This window comes from Ixodes scapularis, unplaced genomic scaffold (assembly GCF_016920785.2).
Source record: "Ixodes scapularis isolate PalLabHiFi unplaced genomic scaffold, ASM1692078v2 PGA_scaffold10__122_contigs__length_95168666, whole genome shotgun sequence".
NCBI lineage: Eukaryota > Metazoa > Arthropoda > Arachnida > Ixodida > Ixodidae > Ixodes > Ixodes scapularis.
Genome location: NW_024609836.1, coordinates 40,728,441 through 40,748,991, shown reverse-complemented (window position 1 = coordinate 40,748,991; position 20,551 = coordinate 40,728,441). Strand labels below are relative to the sequence as shown.

General features: G+C 45.1%; 1 protein-coding gene across 1 annotated transcript in view; it reads left to right on the top strand.

The window, feature by feature from the left end:
* LOC8029163 (deubiquitinase OTUD6B) overlaps positions 1-14,347 on the top strand; it is a 34,555-nt gene extending 20,208 nt beyond the window's left edge. Inside the window, exons 6-11 of the mRNA XM_029986513.2 lie at positions 990-1,009; positions 3,433-3,478; positions 4,929-5,037; positions 10,215-10,276; positions 11,037-11,143; positions 14,194-14,347. Coding sequence (XP_029842373.2) covers positions 990-1,009; positions 3,433-3,478; positions 4,929-5,037; positions 10,215-10,276; positions 11,037-11,143; positions 14,194-14,287 — 438 coding nt within the window. The 3' untranslated portion in view covers positions 14,288-14,347. The remainder of the gene's footprint in view (positions 1-989; positions 1,010-3,432; positions 3,479-4,928; positions 5,038-10,214; positions 10,277-11,036; positions 11,144-14,193) is intronic.
* Positions 14,348-20,551: the final 6,204 nt, after the last annotated feature.

Below are 20,551 nucleotides of genomic sequence, written 5' to 3'. Positions count from 1 at the left end.
CGGCAAGACGCGCCTAGTACCCCGGTCGACCACGGCGGCACTTTCGGTCGATGACAGCTAAATAATGACAGTGGTCCATCACCGGCACTGGTTGGTCTGTTCCGTTGTATCTCTTCGCTGATCATTATCTCTCCGCTGCTGCTCAGCTGCGCGCAACCCCCGGAATTGCCCGGTGCGTACCTGACCACCAGTGCTAACGCAGCCAGCAGTGTAAACTGATCAATCTTGCCTTTGCCTACGAGCGGCGGCGCGACGTGGCGGGCCGTACCTTGTTTTTTTATGGAGCGGCTGTGGTAATAATGATGCGTGTAAATATGTTTTATTGTATTAATCATACCCTGCAAAGCACTGGAAACATCCACCAGTGGTCATTCATTAATTAGTGTATCCAGTGCTAAATGCGAGTAGTATCATGTCCCATCTGGTCTCAATGGCAAAAAGGCATCCACCCCTTTTGCCACTGAGACCACAAGGTCATAGGGGCATGATAGTCATCACTCTTTTCGTTGGCTCAGCTCAGCAAAGCAAGATAAACTATGGTCTTTCTAGAGCATAGCGGGCTAGGCGACTCCTCGGTGTGCAGGAGGAGCGTATTCTTTTATAGTAGTATGGTGTCTGAAACGCGTCACCGTTTGATCTGTTTACCGCATCCCCATTTGTGGTCCCTCAATGTCTGCTTGATGGCGTGGTGGAAGTGTCATGCTGTTGCCCCAAAGCCCTCAAAAGGGGAGCCTTTGAACACATGTGCATGACTTAAAAGCTTTTCTTTTCACAGGTGGCGATAGAAACCTTTTTTTTACGGTTAAGTTTCATCTAGCTTTTCTTGTCTCACTCAGGCATTATACAGAGAATGGTCTTATTTAGTATAATTTCATCCTCAGTCCATTTGACAGCCTAACCTATGCCCGACAACTGACTGCAAAGGTTAAGCATCGAAACTTGTTTTAAAAATCTTATTTATGAAACTTCTTGTCTCGTTTTCTTTACAGGTCCCTTCGGACGGAAATTGGTAAGCAAGCGTTTTTTTGCTGGTGCCTGCCGATTCTTTTTCTTATTTTCTCCCATATGGCACTGTCGATGATGAGGGTCAGCACATACTTCATTTTAAAGATACGTTGGGAGTGGGTTTTTTTCTCGAGCAATTAAGCAATAAAATGGAGGAGTACACAGGCACGACTGCAAAACACGACGGCAGCGCAAGCTGGTGGTAGGAGGTATCCAAACAGAATGTATATCTTACCAGCTTTTCACCAGAATACTCTGAAGGAATGAATGGGAACTTCATTGTTTTCTTTTCCTCGATATTTAGGTTTACGTACAGGGCACAAGTTAGCTTCGTCAAAAGCAGAATTGCCAGCGTTGGGCATTCCCGTGTCGCTTCAAACTTGGCAATGGATGTGGCTCCGATTCTCTTAGTGTAACGTAGGCCGTTGATTCGAGATTCCCCTGGAGATTCTCTTTTTACCTGCGAGGTATTACCACAGAACATGCCTTGCAAATTCTGCTGGAACGTTTCATTCACTTGCACCAAGATGTCTCTGCCAGCTGGTGCATCTGTGGTAATACTGTAGGATTACGACTAAAAAACCTCTTGTAATTTACAGTGCACAAGAACAATTCACACTCAAATACGCACTCCAGTAAAAGTGAATCACTCATTCAGGGCTGACTATCAACCAATGTTACTAGTACCAACTCAGTTGGGAAACTGCCATAGGAGCCTGCTTTGAAAAAGTGTCTCCAATCTGTACTTGAGACCCGAACTAGACGCGATTGCAACGCCGCCGTTTCTCCAGCTGCGGACACTCCAGGAACTGCACTGCACGGCTGGCACGGCTGCACGTATCGGTCCAGTAGAGTCCCACGAGTGCGGTAGTGCTAGAGTTACTGTATAGACTCCCTACAGGAGCCAGAGTTGTGCGTTCAGCCTTCTTAAAATCCTAAGTTATGCGAAAAAACTACTCCTCGTGGGTGTAGAAGCCGTGCTCCATCGATTGCGGCCGGTCACGTGACTGAATTCGACGAATAGCGGCGCACTGTGCGCCGCCGCACATGGAAAACAGGAAGGGAAGAGAGAGGCAAAAGCAGGGGAACATACGCCGGGGCGTGTGCAACGTCGGCGAAGCAACCGTATCAGTAACTTTCCTGCACGGCATAGGATTCTTTGCTCCTCATGTGATCGATCTTTGCGGTTAGCGGTGCGGCAGCACGTGGAAAACAAATGTGCAACTCTGGCTTCTGTGGGGAGCCTATACAGGAATAAAGCACTGAATGAATTTTATAAACAAGTACCGCCAAGCTTGTGCATGCTGGGACACACTTGAGACAAAAATGGAGGAGTGTCGATGCCAGTCAGGTTTGGCGCGGCGCCGACATCTACAATGAGACCAATAGGAGCGTGTTTGCAAACATCGCCACCTCACCGGCAGCCACAGCAAACAAATAGGAGCGTGCGTGTCTGGATGTGGAGTGCTCCATGAGCCGAAAAAATCATGAGCCATTCCACTCTGTGAAGGTCCAGCAGACCAGCAAAGCTGTTTAGCACACGACACAGACGTTACACAGAATTTTGAACAAAGGTACACACACACATTTATTGTCTTAATCGGTGGTCATTATTTCGCATGGACGACTATCGCCACCCCGAGGAGCCGGAGGAAACTAGACACGCGTGACGGGACCAAAACACCCCAGGAGAGCGGAAGGAAAGGAAACTAGGAACGCAACCGGGCTTGGAACGATGACAAAGAGAGAGTGGTGCGAGCATAGTACGGTCACGTGTCTACTGGTTAAAATTGTACAATATGGCGGCAGCCAAGTGAGGCTCACTTTTGCCTGGTGAACGGGATACCAGTTTATCCCTCTAGAATGCCACCACAGTTTTCTTTCAAATCTCGGACCATTGTCAAAAGGGGTCTTGCCACTTATCTCGTCAACGTTCATTCTGGACAACAGGTCATTGTACCTTCGGGTCACGACAAAAGCCACTGTTTTAGTTTCCAGTTTAGGCCATACTAGGTATTTGTGCTTTAGAGAGGAAGGAGAGGTTGTGTTTTTGTGACAGTGGAAGCTATGAAACTGTAGGGATTGCATAAAATGGGGAAGAGGGGCAGTTGAAACTTCTCTATTACATCCTTTACTTCTACACCTTGCGCGGCCGTGGGGTAGGTTGATGGAATAGAGTGGGATCAGTACGTGCTTTCCAGGGACTACCTCCGGGAGTTCATTGATTTTAAGGTATTGACGTTTATCAAAGGAACACTCATGTGTGACTTTTGTCATAGGACAAATTAGTATTGCCAATGGCAGTGGCACCAACGCTAAATCCAGCTGAAGAAATATTAATTGATACAAGCTCATGTTCATTGTTATCACTAGTAACTTGTTACGAACTGTGAACTGACGTGACGCCCCTCCTCCGTGCCATGGCAGCATGTACAAGGCGGTCGAGCACCAACTTCACCTCGTGGGAACCAAGGTAATTTTTGCTACATTAGTGAATATTTTTACATCGAGATGCCATTCTTCAAATAATGCTTAGTCAAGCCACGAAGTAGAACTTCTTTTTGTGTATGTGCTAAACGTCAAAACAGGATGAGGTTTCAACCACGAGTTCAACCATGTCGGTTCATTCGGCGCAAATTGTAAAACCCGTTTCTTCGGTGAGACAGGCTAAACAGCAGCTGTTCCTTTGCAGTAAGGTCATCTTTATTGGTCAAAATCTTCACTGTGGCCGTCTCTGGTTAAAACAGTATAATATAGCTGGAAACATCTAAGCAAGTCCTTCTTCATGTAAACTTTTGCACCGTTCATTTGTGCAACATGCATAGTCTATATTCGGTACACCCTTAAGCTTACAGCACACTAGAAGGCACATGCCTGTTGGATCAGTCAAACATTCATCTTCCGCCGAGTGATCACGCTCTCGCACCTACCCATGCGCAGAGAGTGGGTCAGGTGACGAAGGGAAAGCGGTTGTTAGGTCTGGCAAGCATGTAGCTAGCACCACACTGTCAGCTCGGGGGTGATTGAAGTATAGCACCACTTGTAACTTTATTATGCTCCCATATACTAAATAAGTACAGCAATCCCTCATTATAACAAAGTCAACGGGACGGCAAGAAATTTCGATATAGGCAGTAATTCGATAAAAGCGAGAGAGCCAAAAAACAGCGAAAGCAGCCTTGAAAGTGGACCGGAACGGTGCGGAACACTCTGATTGTATATTTTATTGAACAAACCTCGGTTATAAACAACTCGTAACAGCTTTACCGAGTGAAAAAAAAAAAAATTAAGTGGAGTTTGCCTATAATTTCACCTGGGCATCAGTTCTCCTTAAACAGCTTCAGGCATTGCAAGAACACTGTCACCGCCGCTGCACTCTGCTTTGTTTTGGAACAGCCGTAGGGTGTTTCATGTTGCCGCAGTCGTTGACGTTTCGCGAGGTGCCTCTCCGACATCGCTTCGTGTTTACCCTAACCGCACGCAAGGTCTACGATCGTAGCATTCCGGACAGGAGTAACAACGGTAATGTCCGCATCGGCAAGCGCGAATTAATCAAAGTTATCCTCGGTGGCTTCGCCAACATGTTTCCACACACTCCTGTAGAGATTGTTGCAGCTCTGAGAATTGTACGCTGGCTGGAAAGCATGCTAGCGCGAAAAAAATCCGACGTGCGCGAAGCACTTCGCTATCTTTCATCTTCTTACGATCGCCGTCATGAGATGGACGGTCACATTTGCTGTGCAGATACTTACGATGCCTCCCGCACGGCAAGCGGAACATCTAATGAATTTGATTTTGTATGTTTTGTGAAGTCGGTGTACGTAGTTATGATGTCTCTCTGCCAATGAAGTACTTTTGGCACCTATTTACTGACTGGCTCTTCACTGCAGAAAAAGGTAGCACAATGGTGTTGTCTTCTGCAGAAGTCGATGAAGACTTTGCGACGCGATGCGGCAGAGTACATGCTGGCCAATGCAGAGGAGTTCCTCCCGTTCCTCACCAGCGCATCGAGCGGGGGCGTCATGACTCGAGGTGAGTGCCCTGAGCGGCACATGCTGTATCGAGCGAAATGTTAAGAAACTTGTGAGAATTAGTTCTTATCCTTAGAGCCTGGAATGCTTCTTAATGAAAATCTCCTTCCCAGAATTTTGTCCGTCCCACAGTCGATCCATGCATTTCTCCACTAAATTTAGTGGTGAAATTTAGGTCACTGGACCCGATGTCATGTGACTTGACATCACAAAACATTGTGGTATCACGTGACAGCACGACTTGACAGCATGACATCGGGTCAGGTGATGTGATTCATGGAAAAACTTTCCCGCTAAAGTTAACAGGGTAATTAAGAAATTAACAAACAATGTTCTTCACTCTTCGAAACAACCCTCTTCTAAACAAATCTGAATGATCGCTCCTTGAATGCTGCGTTCTACACATTATGGTACTTTATAGAACACTGGTCTTTTTTTAGTGTTTGTGCTCCGTCGACCAATTATTAATGCAGCGCTGCTGTATGTCCACTGCGGTAGAGACCACAATCAAATAATTGAGTGTGCACTTGAACTTCAATACAGCGTACTTCATTGGAAAGCAATCTTTGATTTAATAAAATATTGCTCCTTCCTAACATTTTTTTCATGAAAAATCCTGTGTTTTCTTCCTGACCACGGGAAAAGTATTAATTTTCAAAGGATCTGTGCAAACGCTTTTGTTTGCCTAACTACTTTGTATATCGGGCAATATGACAGGTCAAAATGTGGCCAATTAGTAGTTCTTTCAAAAGAAACAGGTTAATATTATGTGGAAAAAAGATTTTAAAATTTTATTTCTTGAAAATACAATGTATGTGCAGAAGGCGTATACATGCTGACACTTCTGCAGCTATTCAAATTAAACGACAAATAAAACAAAAATTTTGAACAGACGAAGTGTGCTCGCACCCACGGCTATTACTTCTGAAAATTAGTGTACTCTAACCGACGTCTATTTTTGGTTTGTCGGAGGGTTAGCCTTCATCACCCTCCATAACATGTCGCTTCTTAACGAAGGAATGTTTATATTAGTGAAACACAGGTAGTACACCTCACATCCCCAGCAGAACACTTTCTTTGTGTTCTACCTTGGTTTTGTCATAGCCTTGATTGCAGATCCTCCTAGAAGGTGTCCCCAAAAACATCTGTGGTTGAGAACCACTGCTTTAAAGCCACGTATAGGGGCAACAATGTGCTCTGCAAGCCTTGTGGCTCTGGAGCTGGACATGATGCTGATGCCACTACACTTCATTTCAACCGAAATCCAGACGCAATCAACGCCACAAACTGGTGGGACCTATCAGATGGCTTCAAATGCGCACCATAACAGTGTTTGTCATGTTTCTGAACATGTTCTGTCATCGCTCAACCAATCATAAGCAGAAAGGTCTAGTGACATGCGCTTTTAATGCTGCTTGAATGGTCCCATTACCTCTTAGCATCGGCTTTGTCTCGACTTAAGTTGAAACAAAGTATATCTAAGAAGCCTCTAACAAGAGTCAAGGACTACTTTCCTTGCCAAATATTAATATCGGTAGGTGTTTACACCCACAAAACATAAATCACTTTTTAACCTAATAACTGGCTGCTTCCGAGATGTCTTTTCCTTTTAAATGACAAGTGCGAAATTTTAATGTACTAGTTAAATTTCAGTGTAATGAAATAAATTCAGAATTTTATTCACTTCGTTAATCGAGGTTGAATTGCATTACACCAGATCTGCCGCTCACAATTTTTCTGTCTCTTACAAGTACAGTATAGACCACTTACAACGTAACCGCTTATAGTGCAGGACCGGGTATACACCAACTCATGTTTACAAACAAACCGGAGCGCCCCTAGCGGACGCCACCGGCGCCGCGCATGCGCGATGGGGGTGTGGGCAAAAAGCTCGCCGTCGCCCATAAACAAACCACCGAAATGCGATGTTGTCGGCGCTGGTGTGAGTCCCCGCGCTCTTTTTCGCGTTGGAATTGTTGATTCTACGTCCTCCTAACGATGTCTGACTACTTGAGCAGCGTCAGTGAAATTAACGAGGCTCGTTACACCGCAAAACTTCGCGTGAATCATCTGACATGTGGCGATTCATTCCGCGTGGACGCCGCAGAACGTACGCTAAAGCCTGATTCGCATGATGAGATTTCGCTCGCAATTTTCAGTAGCGACGTCGCTCGGACTGCAAAAGCGTGAACCGTAGCTGAGATGGTCGACGTCGATACTGAAAATCGCAAGCAGAATCTAACCAAGTGAATCAGGCATAACAAGTCGGTGATGGCCAGTGGTAACAACGATTAACATCTTCTTGTATCTACTGTTTACGTCGAGCCTGCTTACCAACCTTCAAACTTAAGTCTTTTGAGGCCTGCACTTAATTCTTATCACAAGTACCGGGCCCACGTTTGGTCTACGGGCCGGTGTCCTCTAAAAGAGCAGACGACAAGCAGAAACGTTTGAAAGAGCAGACGACAGTTCGAACGATCAGGCGACCTTTTGAACTTGAAGACGCACTGAACGTAGTTCGCAGGTGGTCCGTACAACTTGACGGTTTTCCGGCGTTCATTTTGGAACAAAACAAATAAATTTGATGGCCGTGAATCCGTGAATTTAACCCAAAATGCTTCCCGCCCAAGCAATCGTGGTCCGACGGCGTCTGGTTTTCCCTTTTCACTGGACATATCCGCGTTCTCGGACGAACCGAGCGCATGAAAACTGACCTTCAAACCTTTCTCGACACTCTTAGTACAGCCCCTGTCGCAGCATTTTGACGAGAAGGCACATTTTTGTCTGGTTCCTTTCAAAACAACGCAGGAATACACGTCTCAAATAGGCACTTCCGCCCACAGCCCCGGACCGGAAGTGCGTCCGACGCGCCACCACCGCGCCGTGACGTAACAGAGATGAGTTTGTGTATAACGCGGTTTTTTCAAACCACTGGTTCGCCTCCCATAGAACTCCATGTAATTACATACCGCTTAAAATGCAGGCGCGCGAAGGGAAATACCGGTTATAGTGCGGTTTCTGGCACAGCCCGCCGACCGCGCCGACAATCGAAGCAGCGAGCACGCTTGCCTGTGCGACACTAGATAACGGCGCTGGCGGCGCGAGCCGCAAGCGGCAATCGCGGGGCAAGGAGGTTGCTCGAAGAACCGGGGAGAAGCGAAGAGAGAGGCTTCAGTTGCCATAGCAACAGAGGGATGCACGCACGTGTCGTTCACGTTCGTGCGTTCCTCCACTGCGTTGGAAACAAACAACCGCAACGACAGACCAATCGCAGGTCGAGGAGAAGTGTTTGCACACGTTGCATGCCGGTCGCGGGCCGGCTGCTTCTATCCGCAAGCATGGCGTTGGTTGTAATGGTCGTCGTAGACGGCGTTCATCTCATCGTTCCGCGTAAAAGCGCTATCTTTGACTATGAATTTTCGTTGTGTGTCGCTATGATAACCCAGCACATACTAGAAGGGAAGATCCACCTACTCGTGCGGCAATGTCGTGGCGGCGCTCTCAAGACGGCAGAAACGCCCATGTCGTCGTGTTTGTTTACTTCGACTACAGATTTCTAAGCATTTGTGTCCTCAAACATCGCCCGGATTTCTTATTTGGCGCATTTCATGCGTGTGCTCAAGTTCAAGGTATTACTGGCGCGTACCGTATGAAGGATGCGAATTTTCACGAGTTTTCATCGCCGGAGAAAAGTGATCAGGGTTAGCAATCCTGATTGCTCGCAACATTCGTCCGCAACCCGCGACGCCGTTAAAAGGCTGTGCCAGGCAAAAGCCGCTCATTTCTTTCGAAATGTGTGACACATTTGAGACAGAACCGTACTAGTCTGGTGAAATAAAGACTTTCCTCAAACTAAGCTTTATTTTTCATCTAACATAGTAGTAGTAGTAAACAATATTTATTTGCCCAAGCATGGGTTAATGACTGAACGGGAGACCCCTAGGGTCGCCCCGCTAGCCATTCCTCAGACGGCGGCCTGAACCCTCTGGGTTTTGGCGGCGTCTTCGGCCAGCTGGACTAGTTGGTTCTGCACCGAGGGGTCGGAGCAGAGGAGTAGGGTTTCCCAGCTTTCCTGGTTGTCGATCTTCTCCAGTAGGGGGTGAGTCTTGCGGTCGATCCTGCTGCACTCCCACACCATGTGTCGGAGGTTGGCGTGGCCGCCGCAGAGCTTGCAGTTTGGCTTGTACTTGTCGGGGTACCATTTATTGAGTAGGGAGGGGCTCGGGAAGGAGCCCGTCTGGAGGCGGCGCCATGCCACCGACGTCCTCTTGTCCAGCGAGGGGTGCGCGGGTGGATAGCGTAACCTCTCGCCAGTGTAGTGATCGAGAATGTCCCCGAATTTGACCAGCCTGTCACTAACATAAAATAAATTCTTTTACAAAGGTAAGTTGTCTCATGGCATGTATTTTGGCCTGAAAAATTGATGTTTTGGTTATAGCGCGGTACCGCTTGTAGTGCGGATTTTCACGATTCCGGCGACATACGTTATATGCGGTCTACACTTACCAGTACTATATTTAGGGAAACCCCCAGCAGGTTGAGAACTGCAGGGAGATTCTCTGGTTGCCCCGTCTCCAGCGTGAGCTTCTTTCCATTTGACACATGCGACCGATGCATGATGAAACATAGCAAAACGGAGGCCGATTGCGGAGAGGGCGGCGTGTAACCGAGATTGCAGTTGCTTGTCAAACGTTCCCAGGTGGTCAAAACTACCTAATGTTCAACCTTCTGCTGGGTTGTGCCAGATGCCTTTCGTGGGTTTAACACGTAAACCCCAAAATTTGATGGAACGGAACAAGTGCGTGCGGGCGATTGAGCGTTTGAGAGAGACGCCTTGCCGTTCTTGTCCTGTCAGTGACTGTGCAGAGCGCAAGTTTGTCTGCTTCTTGCTCGGGGGTTGCGGTGATGTCCGAGTGCTGGGTGTTTTGACGTCACCGCAAGCCCTGCGCAGGAAGCAGACAAACTTGTGCTCTGCATAGCCGCTACCGATGGGGCTATCCAGTTTGATCTTGTATAATCAGTATGGAATGCTTTGTAAACACCGACGTCTCTGCAGCAGGGGAAATTCTGCACGATTTTGTGCCTTGCTTTCGATTTTCGCACATCCTCCACGGCTTACATTCGTGACCGAGCAATTGCTAAGGAGAACTTAGTAGTTTTTAAATTCTTTCTTTGCAGAAGAATTTGAGGAGTACTGTGACAAGGTTTCTGGAACCACGACGTGGGGTGGACAGCTGGAGGCAAGACATTTTATGATTCTTTGAAATATGCCGGAACTCCTTTCTGGTTTGAGCGTCAGCCAAGGAACCCGTACTGGTGTTGGCAGTGATGCAGTAAAGGAATGTAGAAGCCCGCAGACCTTGTAAACCATAATATGCACACTAGAGAGTGTGGTTCATAGTTATGCACCAATTGGTGGCGCAGATTTTCTAAACTCGAGCTTAAACCGAACACACTCTACTTACGGGCAGGGACATACGAGGAATTTTGGGAGCTTGAGGAACCCTAATAGGCACCTAGCAACACGGGTCTTAGAAACCATGTTATAGAACCTCTAAAGCTTAAAGGGAAGCTACGGAGGTTCTTGAAAAAAATGAGTCAGAAGTGAATTCTAGTGTATTTTTACTCCGTGAACCTGAATAGCCAAACCATTTGCTGCTCAAGTATTGTTAAATGCGAGAAAACACGAAAGACAGTCGCTGTACGTGTCGTCATCGACGGATCTTTTGGCTGCTCAAGGCTAGAGAGGCGGGGCTTCAGCCCTATTTTGAAATTGCTCTCATGGTGCTGCGGTGCATCGCATTAAAATATAATTGTGATATGTGTTACTCTAAAGGCCAAATGAATGCAATTCAAGTGTTTTTTCTCAAATGCAGAATTGCCCCATCTTCCCTTTAATGGTGATTTTAAAAACATTGATTTCTCTGTGCTCTTTTCGCCACTCTGCGATCCACTTCCCGGACGGGGGGGTCACCCCATCGTTTGCGCAATCCCTCGCAGCTGCGAGCCCTGTCCCACGTCTGCCAAGTCCCCATCCGGGTGGTGCAGGCAAGCGGTCCCTGCATCGAAGTTGGTCTGGAATATTCCGCACCTCCACTCCTGCTGAGGTTCGGCTACCTTTGGATTGCCTCCGTGTCCTGGCTAATGCTCACTCTAGAGCCACTAATGAAGCCACTAGGCAATCAAGCAAAACAATCAAGCCACTAAATACGCTAGACTCATTTAGTGGCTTGATCGTTTTCTTTTGTCCCAGGCCATTTTGACATTTTTGGAGGACCAGTGGTGGAACTGACAAGCAGTTATTTGGAGCAGCTTTTGTAGCAGGGAAAAACGGGTTTTGGAGCAAAGATTCCCACTTTTGGAGCAGACAATTTTGAGCTTTCATGTCCAGAAATTTTTGCACAATCTCTTCGAAATTTAGACCGTGGAAAAAACTGCAGTTGTTGGAATGTTGGGAGACTAAAGTTTTATACCTACAGGGGACCTAACCTCTACAGATAATTATTTATTTATTGAACAATCATACGCCGGAAATTTTGTAATGTCTTAATTAACCTATTAGGAGTACAGGTGGCATCTTTGGTTTGTGTTTGACGTAAGAAGATGTTTTTGGCTACTTTGTAGGGTTTGTATCACGGTGACGTAATTTTCGCGAGTTTGACATCAAGTGGACAATTTTGTTGAATGTGTCTCACACTGCCCTTGCTCGTATGCAACCTGCTACTGTTCGCAGAGCAGCTAAGCGGAGCACCTAGCTACGCTAACCGATCACAACGAGTAGCTCTAGCTATTCATTGCGATTGATGTGGCCACCTTCCGCACAAGAACCAACAACTCTTGGTTAGGCATGTGCAAATAATGAATTTTGGGTTCAAAGAAAATTTAAAGTGAATCGTGGTTTTGGCCAAATATTTTTTAATTGAATATTGAAAAGTTGTGGCACCTTTCTCCACGCCTTTCACTACTTTTACACCACGCTTAAACGAAAATTCAGCGGAACTCACAGAGGTTGTTCCCAAGCTCCTAATTGCTCACTCGTGAGGTCTGTTAAATTTAATATAGCTATATTTATAGACTGAAGCCTCAAAATGTGCAATACCTACATTGGGATGGCATGGAAAAAAACAGATTTTACATGCAATTAAACTTACAAAGGAGCCCAGCCATACCTAATTGAGGGGGATTTATAAATCTCCTTGGCCATATGATAATTTTTTCTTTTAATTTGAAAAAAAAAATTAGAAGAAAAAAAAAAGCACAAATAATTAACAGAGGTTTTTAGAATATTGTTGCCTAATATATACTCTTGCATAATAGACACAGTTAAATTTTGGAGATTTTACAGCAATGTAATATCAACAATTACAAAATTTCCTTTTTTTTATATATACATTAGGCGCGCGCGTGCATGATATGAGTTTGAAGGCGTGTTTTTTCGTCTAAGCGTGCGTCTGCGCTGCGGCGAAGCGAGTCGCAAGGTCCCTGTGTCCACTCCGCAGGTATTGCTTCTCCGCAGTGCACTGGTGCTTGAGGAGAAGCGCACTCACGGCAGCTAACCCTCCACGATAAACATTTCGAAAAGTATGAATATCGCAGTTCATTTGGAGGCAAATATCAAATAGCGTATTATTTGAAACTACTATTAGAAATATTAGAACATAGTACTTGGGTAGACATAAAACAACTCACAAAAAAACTGTACTTTCTTAGTTTTCAGTGGCATCGCCAACGATGCCACGTGCCAGAGGGGTTCAGTTTCCTTTTCAAGAACAGCTCCGTTTTGGCACAAGCATGGTGAAAATTGTGCACAAATACAGCCTTTGGAGCAGCATGTAGCAGGTTATCCGTTCTGGCTCAGTTTGGTGCAATTGGCGCAGCAGTTCCACCACTGGAGGACGGAAATGCGCTTCCCGGGATTTCAGATAAAGCTTCAGATAGCTGCCAACTATGATTTTTAGAACAAAGATGGCTGAAATGTCGTTATCGTGATTTATAGTGGCTCTAGCTCGGGCATGACTTTGGAGACAAGCCTCAGGGTCCCAGCAATTTATTTTGTTTTATTTATTGATGTAGAAATAGTGCTAGTTTCGTTTGTAGTAATATTAGTAGGGTGGTTACATTATTTTAAAAATCGTACGTAGTTCAGGGCAGCCTTGGGTAGTAATGTGTTACGAGTAATGCGTTACTGCAGCTTTGTTACTTTTTGGTGACTTCTAACTAATTCGTTACTTTTTTAAACTGTAACTTGTAACTAGCTTTATTACTTTTTCTGAAGAAACAATGTAAATAATGACATTCCTTTTATTGTTACTTCTCAGGTGTTTTCAATATTAAAATATTGAATAACTACGATCTAGCCATTCCTTGGGCTTTTTGAATGATGTGTTCCAAGATTTGGAGTGTCATGTTTACCTTGCGCCACTTGCGAATAAGAAGTTTCTCAAGAGTCGCAGCCCGGCTAGAGCCACGCGTGAATGTGATGCGAAAGGCCTGGCTATCTTTACGCACCTGTTGTGCAAAAGCAACTAAAAAGTAATGCCGTTACTTTTTTTAAGTAACTGCAACATTAAAAAGTTACTTTTTTATTGTAATAACTGTAATGGTAACTTTGCTACTTTTTTTTATGAAAGTAACCGTAACCACCACGAGTTACTTTTTAAAAGTAACTTACCCAAGACTGGTTCAGGGGTCACTAAACTTTCTGATCTCGAGGAACGCCAATCTCTCTTGATCGATATTCGAGTAGCCCGTCTAGGTTCTTGGCATTGAGGCAATAAAGAGATGCAGAAGTCTACGAACCTGGTGAGGAACACTGCAGACATTGGGTAGTGTTTAATTGGCACATACTAGTTATGCCTCAGTGTGTGGCAGATCTTCTAAAATTGTGCTTTAACAGGAAAAACACTTTACTTGGGACAGGGACTTCCAAGGCAATTTAGGGATGCAGGGAACGTAAGAACCAGTTTGAGAACCCTTGCATTTGTTGATGGTACAGAGTAAAAATAATACGAAATCTATTTGTAAGTGTAGAGTGAACTATCATGAGGATGATTGCATGGCTGACAAGCTCTTTGACAGGAAGAGATGCGCATTTGAGGTGATCTGACAACATGCACTGCCAACATTTGGTGAAACATTGCTCCCTCTTGTGGCACAGCTATCATCGGCACATGTACGAGATGGGCGAGCACTACAACTCGCTGGTTCCTGCAGCAGAGGAAGCAACTCAAGACGACTTTGTTACCCACTGATTAGCACGCTGCTATTAGTCAATAAACAGCATAGCATTCTCTTGGCTCTCTCTAGAGAAAGCGATGGGACAAAGTACCTTGTGATTTTCCTATGATGGCAAGGCTCTGCCATGAAAAGCATCTGGTAAAGACTGAATGTCTTACATTCTTGTCTCGATTCTTCACTCTTAGAGTCGTAATAGTTTAGTGTTTGCTTGCTGCAATTGTTTATGACGCTTGCTGTGATGATCCTAAGGTGATGTAAAAATCACCATTCCTTTATTCGAGACAGTCTTCACCTTTAAGCACGGTTTGCTCATGTTGCTTACCTCTTACCAATAGACCCTTTCGAAAACCCCATCAAGCAAAATTGGCGGTCGCCATTTTTTGGACGCGAACTGCGTATGTAGATACGGTTCGTCGCAAAAGGCTGACAGAGCACTTGTTTTCGATGCGAGCGGAGGCGGGATCACGCCAGATGCTGACACAGCCGTTATGTCCAATACATGCTCGGTGTATGTGTCGAAACAGTGGTGAACTCTGGTAAGTGGCGCAACACCTGCTAGATGGCGCCCAATTCTCCCAGTTGCGGGTTAATTAAATGTCACTGGGAACGCCTAAATTGACTAGGATATCTGCACATGCACGCTCAACTCACATTGTGTTAGAAATTGACACGACCTGAGCTCTCTGGAGGTTTTGGAGATGCTGAACCGGAATTTGGATTTCGGAAAATAAGGCTGAAGAACACTACAAACTCCAAGTAATCACTCATATATCAATATCTCAAGCGGATGGTCATATTTTTGAAAAAGAAAGGTGCAGTCAAATGAAGATTCTGATGTCACAATCCTCCTGGAACAGTTGAGAATGAGGGCAAGCGGCCTTGCTTCTCTCCTCCTTCACCTGCTCGAGGGGACAAAGCGAAGACAAGAGGGAATGAGAACCGAGATGTGAGATGTCTCATCAACCTTGTCGGTTGTGTTCAATCGCGCACTTCTGTTTGTATGATAATGTTTTTGGGTTCTGCAGTGTCCTGCCTATCGCCCCAGCCTTGTTTGTGAGCTCCAGATTTCGGTTTAACATCGTCATTTTTTTTTGCTTTTTGTAAAGTGGAAATTTTTAGAGCAAACCTTATTTTATAAAAAATCATGTAAAAAAAATCTGTGACAAACATTGGGCCGTGTTAGCGATTTTCGTCGACAACAGTTCACACTGTGGCGTACACGGACCCTCGTGTGAAGGAAAAAAGTAAATGTGCTTGTTCTTGACAAAAGAAACAAAGCCAAAAAGAACGAGTTGTTTGCATGTAACAAACTAAGAGCATAAGCGAATGGGAACAATTAAGACAAAGGATCTGACATGTTTCTTTTTAAAACTAATAAAGTTTCAGTTGTCCCAGTGGCACTGGTGCTTTGAATTTAATTTGTGATATTTGACACTGCCCTAATCAACTCTTTCTATGGCAAAAATCCCGTCGCAAGCCTTGAGAGGTAAGAAACAGAATGTAGGGAGGATTCAAGATATCTTTCGAAAACCTGCAGAGCTGGCCAATCGCAGCAGGCGGCGATGTCCTAATCCCTCTTGGTCCTGCAGTGTAGATTAGGGCCCCTGGTTCACACTTTTGCAACCAATTACAATCGAGTCTGGCATGACCGGTTTCTAACTGCCACCATCGCTGCTGCCAGGCCCATCGTAAGCAGTCGCAAGCGCAAAAGTGTGAACCAGCCGGCTGCTTCACACTTTTGCACGTGTGACTGCCACTGGTGACTACTTTGAGCAGCAGCGATGATAATAATAAGTTTATTTTTCCAACAAAAAGTACAATGTTGGTAGGGGCTTAGGAAAAAAAGTTGATGAAACAGCTTGCGACTGCCCCTATAACTCCAGCAGCAAGAAGCAGTGTGCATGGAAAAAAAAATGAGACATTTACAAATCTCTGTAACGCGAAATTAGAGTGCAGCTCTTGAGGAAGAGGAAGGTATGCCCCTCCTCCTCCTTCCCTCCTTCTCTTCCCTACTCCTCCTTTTTTCCTTCCCCTCCTCCTCCATACCCTACCCTCCTCCCACATCTTCCCCACTAAATTTAGCTGAAAAATTGATGCCATGTGACTTCAACAGCAATTTTATTCCCTCTAAAACGTGACACCAAGTCATGTGATATCATTTTCCCCACTAAATTTAGCGGGGAAACTGAATTGCTGTTGAGGTCACGTGACGTCAGTTTTCCCGCTAAGCAGAGAAACTGAATTTGTTCATGGCTAACGTGAAACCAAGTCATGTGCCGTCATTTTTCTGAAACTGAATTGCTGTTGAGGTCACGTGATGTCAATTTAGCGGGGAATTGAACTGGTGTTGAGGTTACATGACATCAATTTTCTTGCTAACTCTAGAGGAGAAACTGAATTTGTTTTTAGAATGGATGCTTGGGCGAGTTGGGTGTTCATAATGTAGGAAATAGCACAAAAGTAAACTTACTCACACTGAAAATACACGCACACCAGAAAAAAGATCACTCGCGTTGCGCTAACTTACAACGCATTTTGTATTTTCGTCTTCTTCATTTTCTTTTACCCATACAAAAACTGTCATATCTCACTTCATTTCATTGTCTTCTGTACAAAACAAATGACAATGTCGATCACACATTACCTTCGAGTGTCAAGATATAGCAACTCTTTTTCTGTAAACGTAATGGACGGACTACTAACACAAGTATCAATCATCTTCATGATGTTAGCTGCCTCAATTATCTCATGCGTTAATTGGTGATAGTTCTTTCCACTTACGGTGCTATTCTTGAAGTCTGCAGTGCACCCATAGTTACGGCAGTGAATACCCGAAAGTCCTGCGTTAGCTATTGGGTGTTGTTATGTTCTTTTAGTCTGTCATTTATACATCTTCCAGTTTGTCCTATGTACTGTTTGTTTGCCACATGAAAGGGGAAAGGAAAAAATCACTCCTGAGCAAGGGATGTGGTATGTGGTTCTATGCTTTTTAGTAGAGCCTGTAATAGGTTTTGGTGAGCCTATAACTTTTTACATAAGCCCGAGAGTTTGTTGGGTGTGGAAAAGACTACATCAATATTTGTGCGTTTCCCAATCTTCTTAAGGTTGGGTTGAGCAGCAATGCAATATATGATTGTCGGTCGTCGTCCAAGGGCAATAATAATTTGCCAACACCACTTATCTGTGTCTACTCCACGAAGCACACGATTTCCAACTTTGAGGGAGAATGCCACTCAGTGGCTTGAAGAAATAAAATGGAATGGTTGGTCCTTCTCAATGACTGAATATCAAGCATCACCCGACTACACTTTGCCACACGAGACTTGCACAAGCCGGATTGGTTGCAGCGTGCAGAAGAAATCACCATTGTGGAATGGAAGCGAAGTAGCTTGGATAGCAAACAAACATTGTTGCGAGCCATCAAGTCAACAGTACAGCAAAAGGCCCATCCAAGTAAGCAACACATGCCCAAACTTGCTGTATTGACGCAGAAAACTACCAGAAATATTTGCAGATTAGAAGCCAGCCCTGCTGCTTCAGTGTGTCAGATGTCAGCAGCGGCACATGATGCATGATCAAAAGACGACATCAATCAATCAAAGTCGCCACTCGAGCAAACTGAACACCGACATGCCAGGAGCGTCATCCGACAACAAGGAGCACAAACTTTACGACTAAGTGCCTGACACGAGACTGTCGCAGAAAGAACTCATTAACCCCTTGCGCACAAAATTTTTTCTTCAAGCAACAAACAGCACAATTTTATTTTCAATGGGAAATTTGCAATAAAATAAGCAAAAATAATTTTCTTTACTTCCAGGTTTCAGATCTTGCCCCAAATCAGGACTTCTGATCCGAGTCCCACTGACATGTAGATGCCGAAGTTTATGGAATGTTTACAGGATTCACATTGTTTTCATCACTCCTGTCACTGCCCATCAAACTATCACCCAATTCTCAAAAATCAGAAAGGCCGAAGGATTCGTCGTTACATATGCCTGAGCATTAATCCCATTCAAAAAGAAGGTTTTGTATCTCCTTCTTTGCTAAAGTGGACCTCTGTGCCAAAGCCACGCTCGCAAGCGACTGCTCTTTTTTTTTTGGCTAATTGCAGCATTTTTTTTTTTTTTTTATCCAACAGCGAAACAAACGAGCAAACTGCCCAAGGTAAATGAAGCAACAGGGGTGGTTCAGCCGTCTGCCAGAGAGCGCGCTACACAAACGCCGAAACCGAAACACTAATCAAACTCGTGGTCAGGATTTCTGGTCCGAGTGGCACTCATTTATTAGGAGGCAAGAAGTTAAGGAACCGTTTAATAAGAATCAATAACTATGTAATCAAGTGGAAATAAACCTATTTGATGTGCTAACCAAGTATGCATCATATTCACACTCCAGCCTCTGCGCCTCCAGAGTCTAAACTTGCGTCTCTCAACCCCGAATATTAATAAATGGGACAAACCAGACTGGCAGACTCGTTGCACGAGGCTGCACTCCTTTCACCTCTCCTGAACATGTGGTGCATCCGATAAAAAACTCCAGTGTTTTTAAAATGTTATTTATTAATTTATTCCCTTCAAGGACCCCGGCCGCTGACCCTTGTGACGCCACTGTGATGAACAACTAATTAGCACAACTGGGGACAGGCGGGACCGGGCGGCGGAGAAAAGCTCACCGGAGAAAAGCTCACCGGAGAAAAGCTCACCGGAGATAAGCTCACCGGAGAAAAATGCGGAGAAAAGCTCACCGATATTTTTTTAGCTTAGCTTGATTCTCCGTAAAACGTAGCAATTTAACACAACTCGCATTCGTCACTTCATTAAAAATATGTCCTCATTTTTGTAATATTCTTGAGGTTCATTGGGCATATTTACTAATTCCTCAGACATTCGTAATCACCCATTCTGCAAATTAATGAAGTCGCAAGTATCAAATCAAAACATCGTACACCGGTAAAAAAAAGGCAACAATTTATTGGCAGCTGAGGGTGCGCCGTCGGTAGCTCTGTCAGATAAAGAGGTTTGTATTTTGCGAGCTAATATGAATAGCGGTGTGTGAATAGCTTGAGGTCCAAATATTGTGTAGTGCCTAATCGATAAGTAGGTGTTTGTGGATGTAATCAGTGTCGGCTACGCTGTTTTCTTTCTGTTAATTTCACTAACAAAACTTTAGTTGCGAGAACAGCATTCGTCCTGTCGTGTTTTTTGTCTTCACTCCGTGGTCGTCGTTTGAGCGTTTTGTATCATGTATACGTTTACCAACTCGCCCAATTCGCTACCTACCTTACAAATGACTAGTTCTTATATAGCTCACGAATAACAACGGAGACAGTGTGCACCTCTGAAGGTCATGGCTGGCGCATCGTAGAAGGACACTATCACACAAAAGGAACATGTGGAAACACCAGCACGAACGGTTAGAAAGCGTGCATGTCCGCGGAAGAAAGAAGCCTCGATATCCCATTGACTGTTTTATCCTGTTTTCAAATGTTAACAAAAGCTTCAAAGAGAATTTCAGGCACCGCGGTGTTGCGCGTGCACTTTTTAATTTTCGGCATTTACACCTTTGATTTTTAGGTTTTAGGCAGTCATCATTACCTTTTTTTTAACTTTTTCCTGTTCTTCAACTTCAAGTTTTCCTGTTCTTCAAGTCTCTGGCGGGACAAAGGACAATTGGGACTCCCTCCGGCGTGGCTCCGGCCCAAAGTCTCAACCCTGTCTCCCAGTGGGTCCGGTGCTGGGATAACGCCGACAAAGTTTGACCAGAGGAAAATTGGCGACTCCCTCGCCGGGGTAGAGGCAGGGGGAGGTGATGTTTTAGCGTGTTTTGCCCGATCCCCCAAGGATCATCCTGGTGATATCCCACACTGCCTGGTGATAGTTGGGGAGAGAAAATTGGTCTTTCGTCTTCTATGTTATTCCCCACAAACACCGTAACTTAAGCACAACGAGGTAGAGGGGCTTAGAGCGATAAACCACGGTTCCGGTCTGCACTCGAAAGTGACCCCCATAAGGAGGCTGCCATTGTACGCAAATTTGACCACACGTCACATGACCAAACCAAATACGTGACGTCACAGGAAAGATGGCAGCGCCCATGCAGCGGCTGGCCCCAGCTGGGCCGGAGCTTGTCGGATGCTTTGTTGGTTGTCGTTCGTCTCGGCGAGTTGATTTCAGACGCGGAAGCCGTCATATGAGGCCGGTCGAAAGCGAGTTCAGAGTTCAGCGTGGTGTTTGACGTAGGTATAACGTGAAAATACGGAGAAACGGTGTGCATTT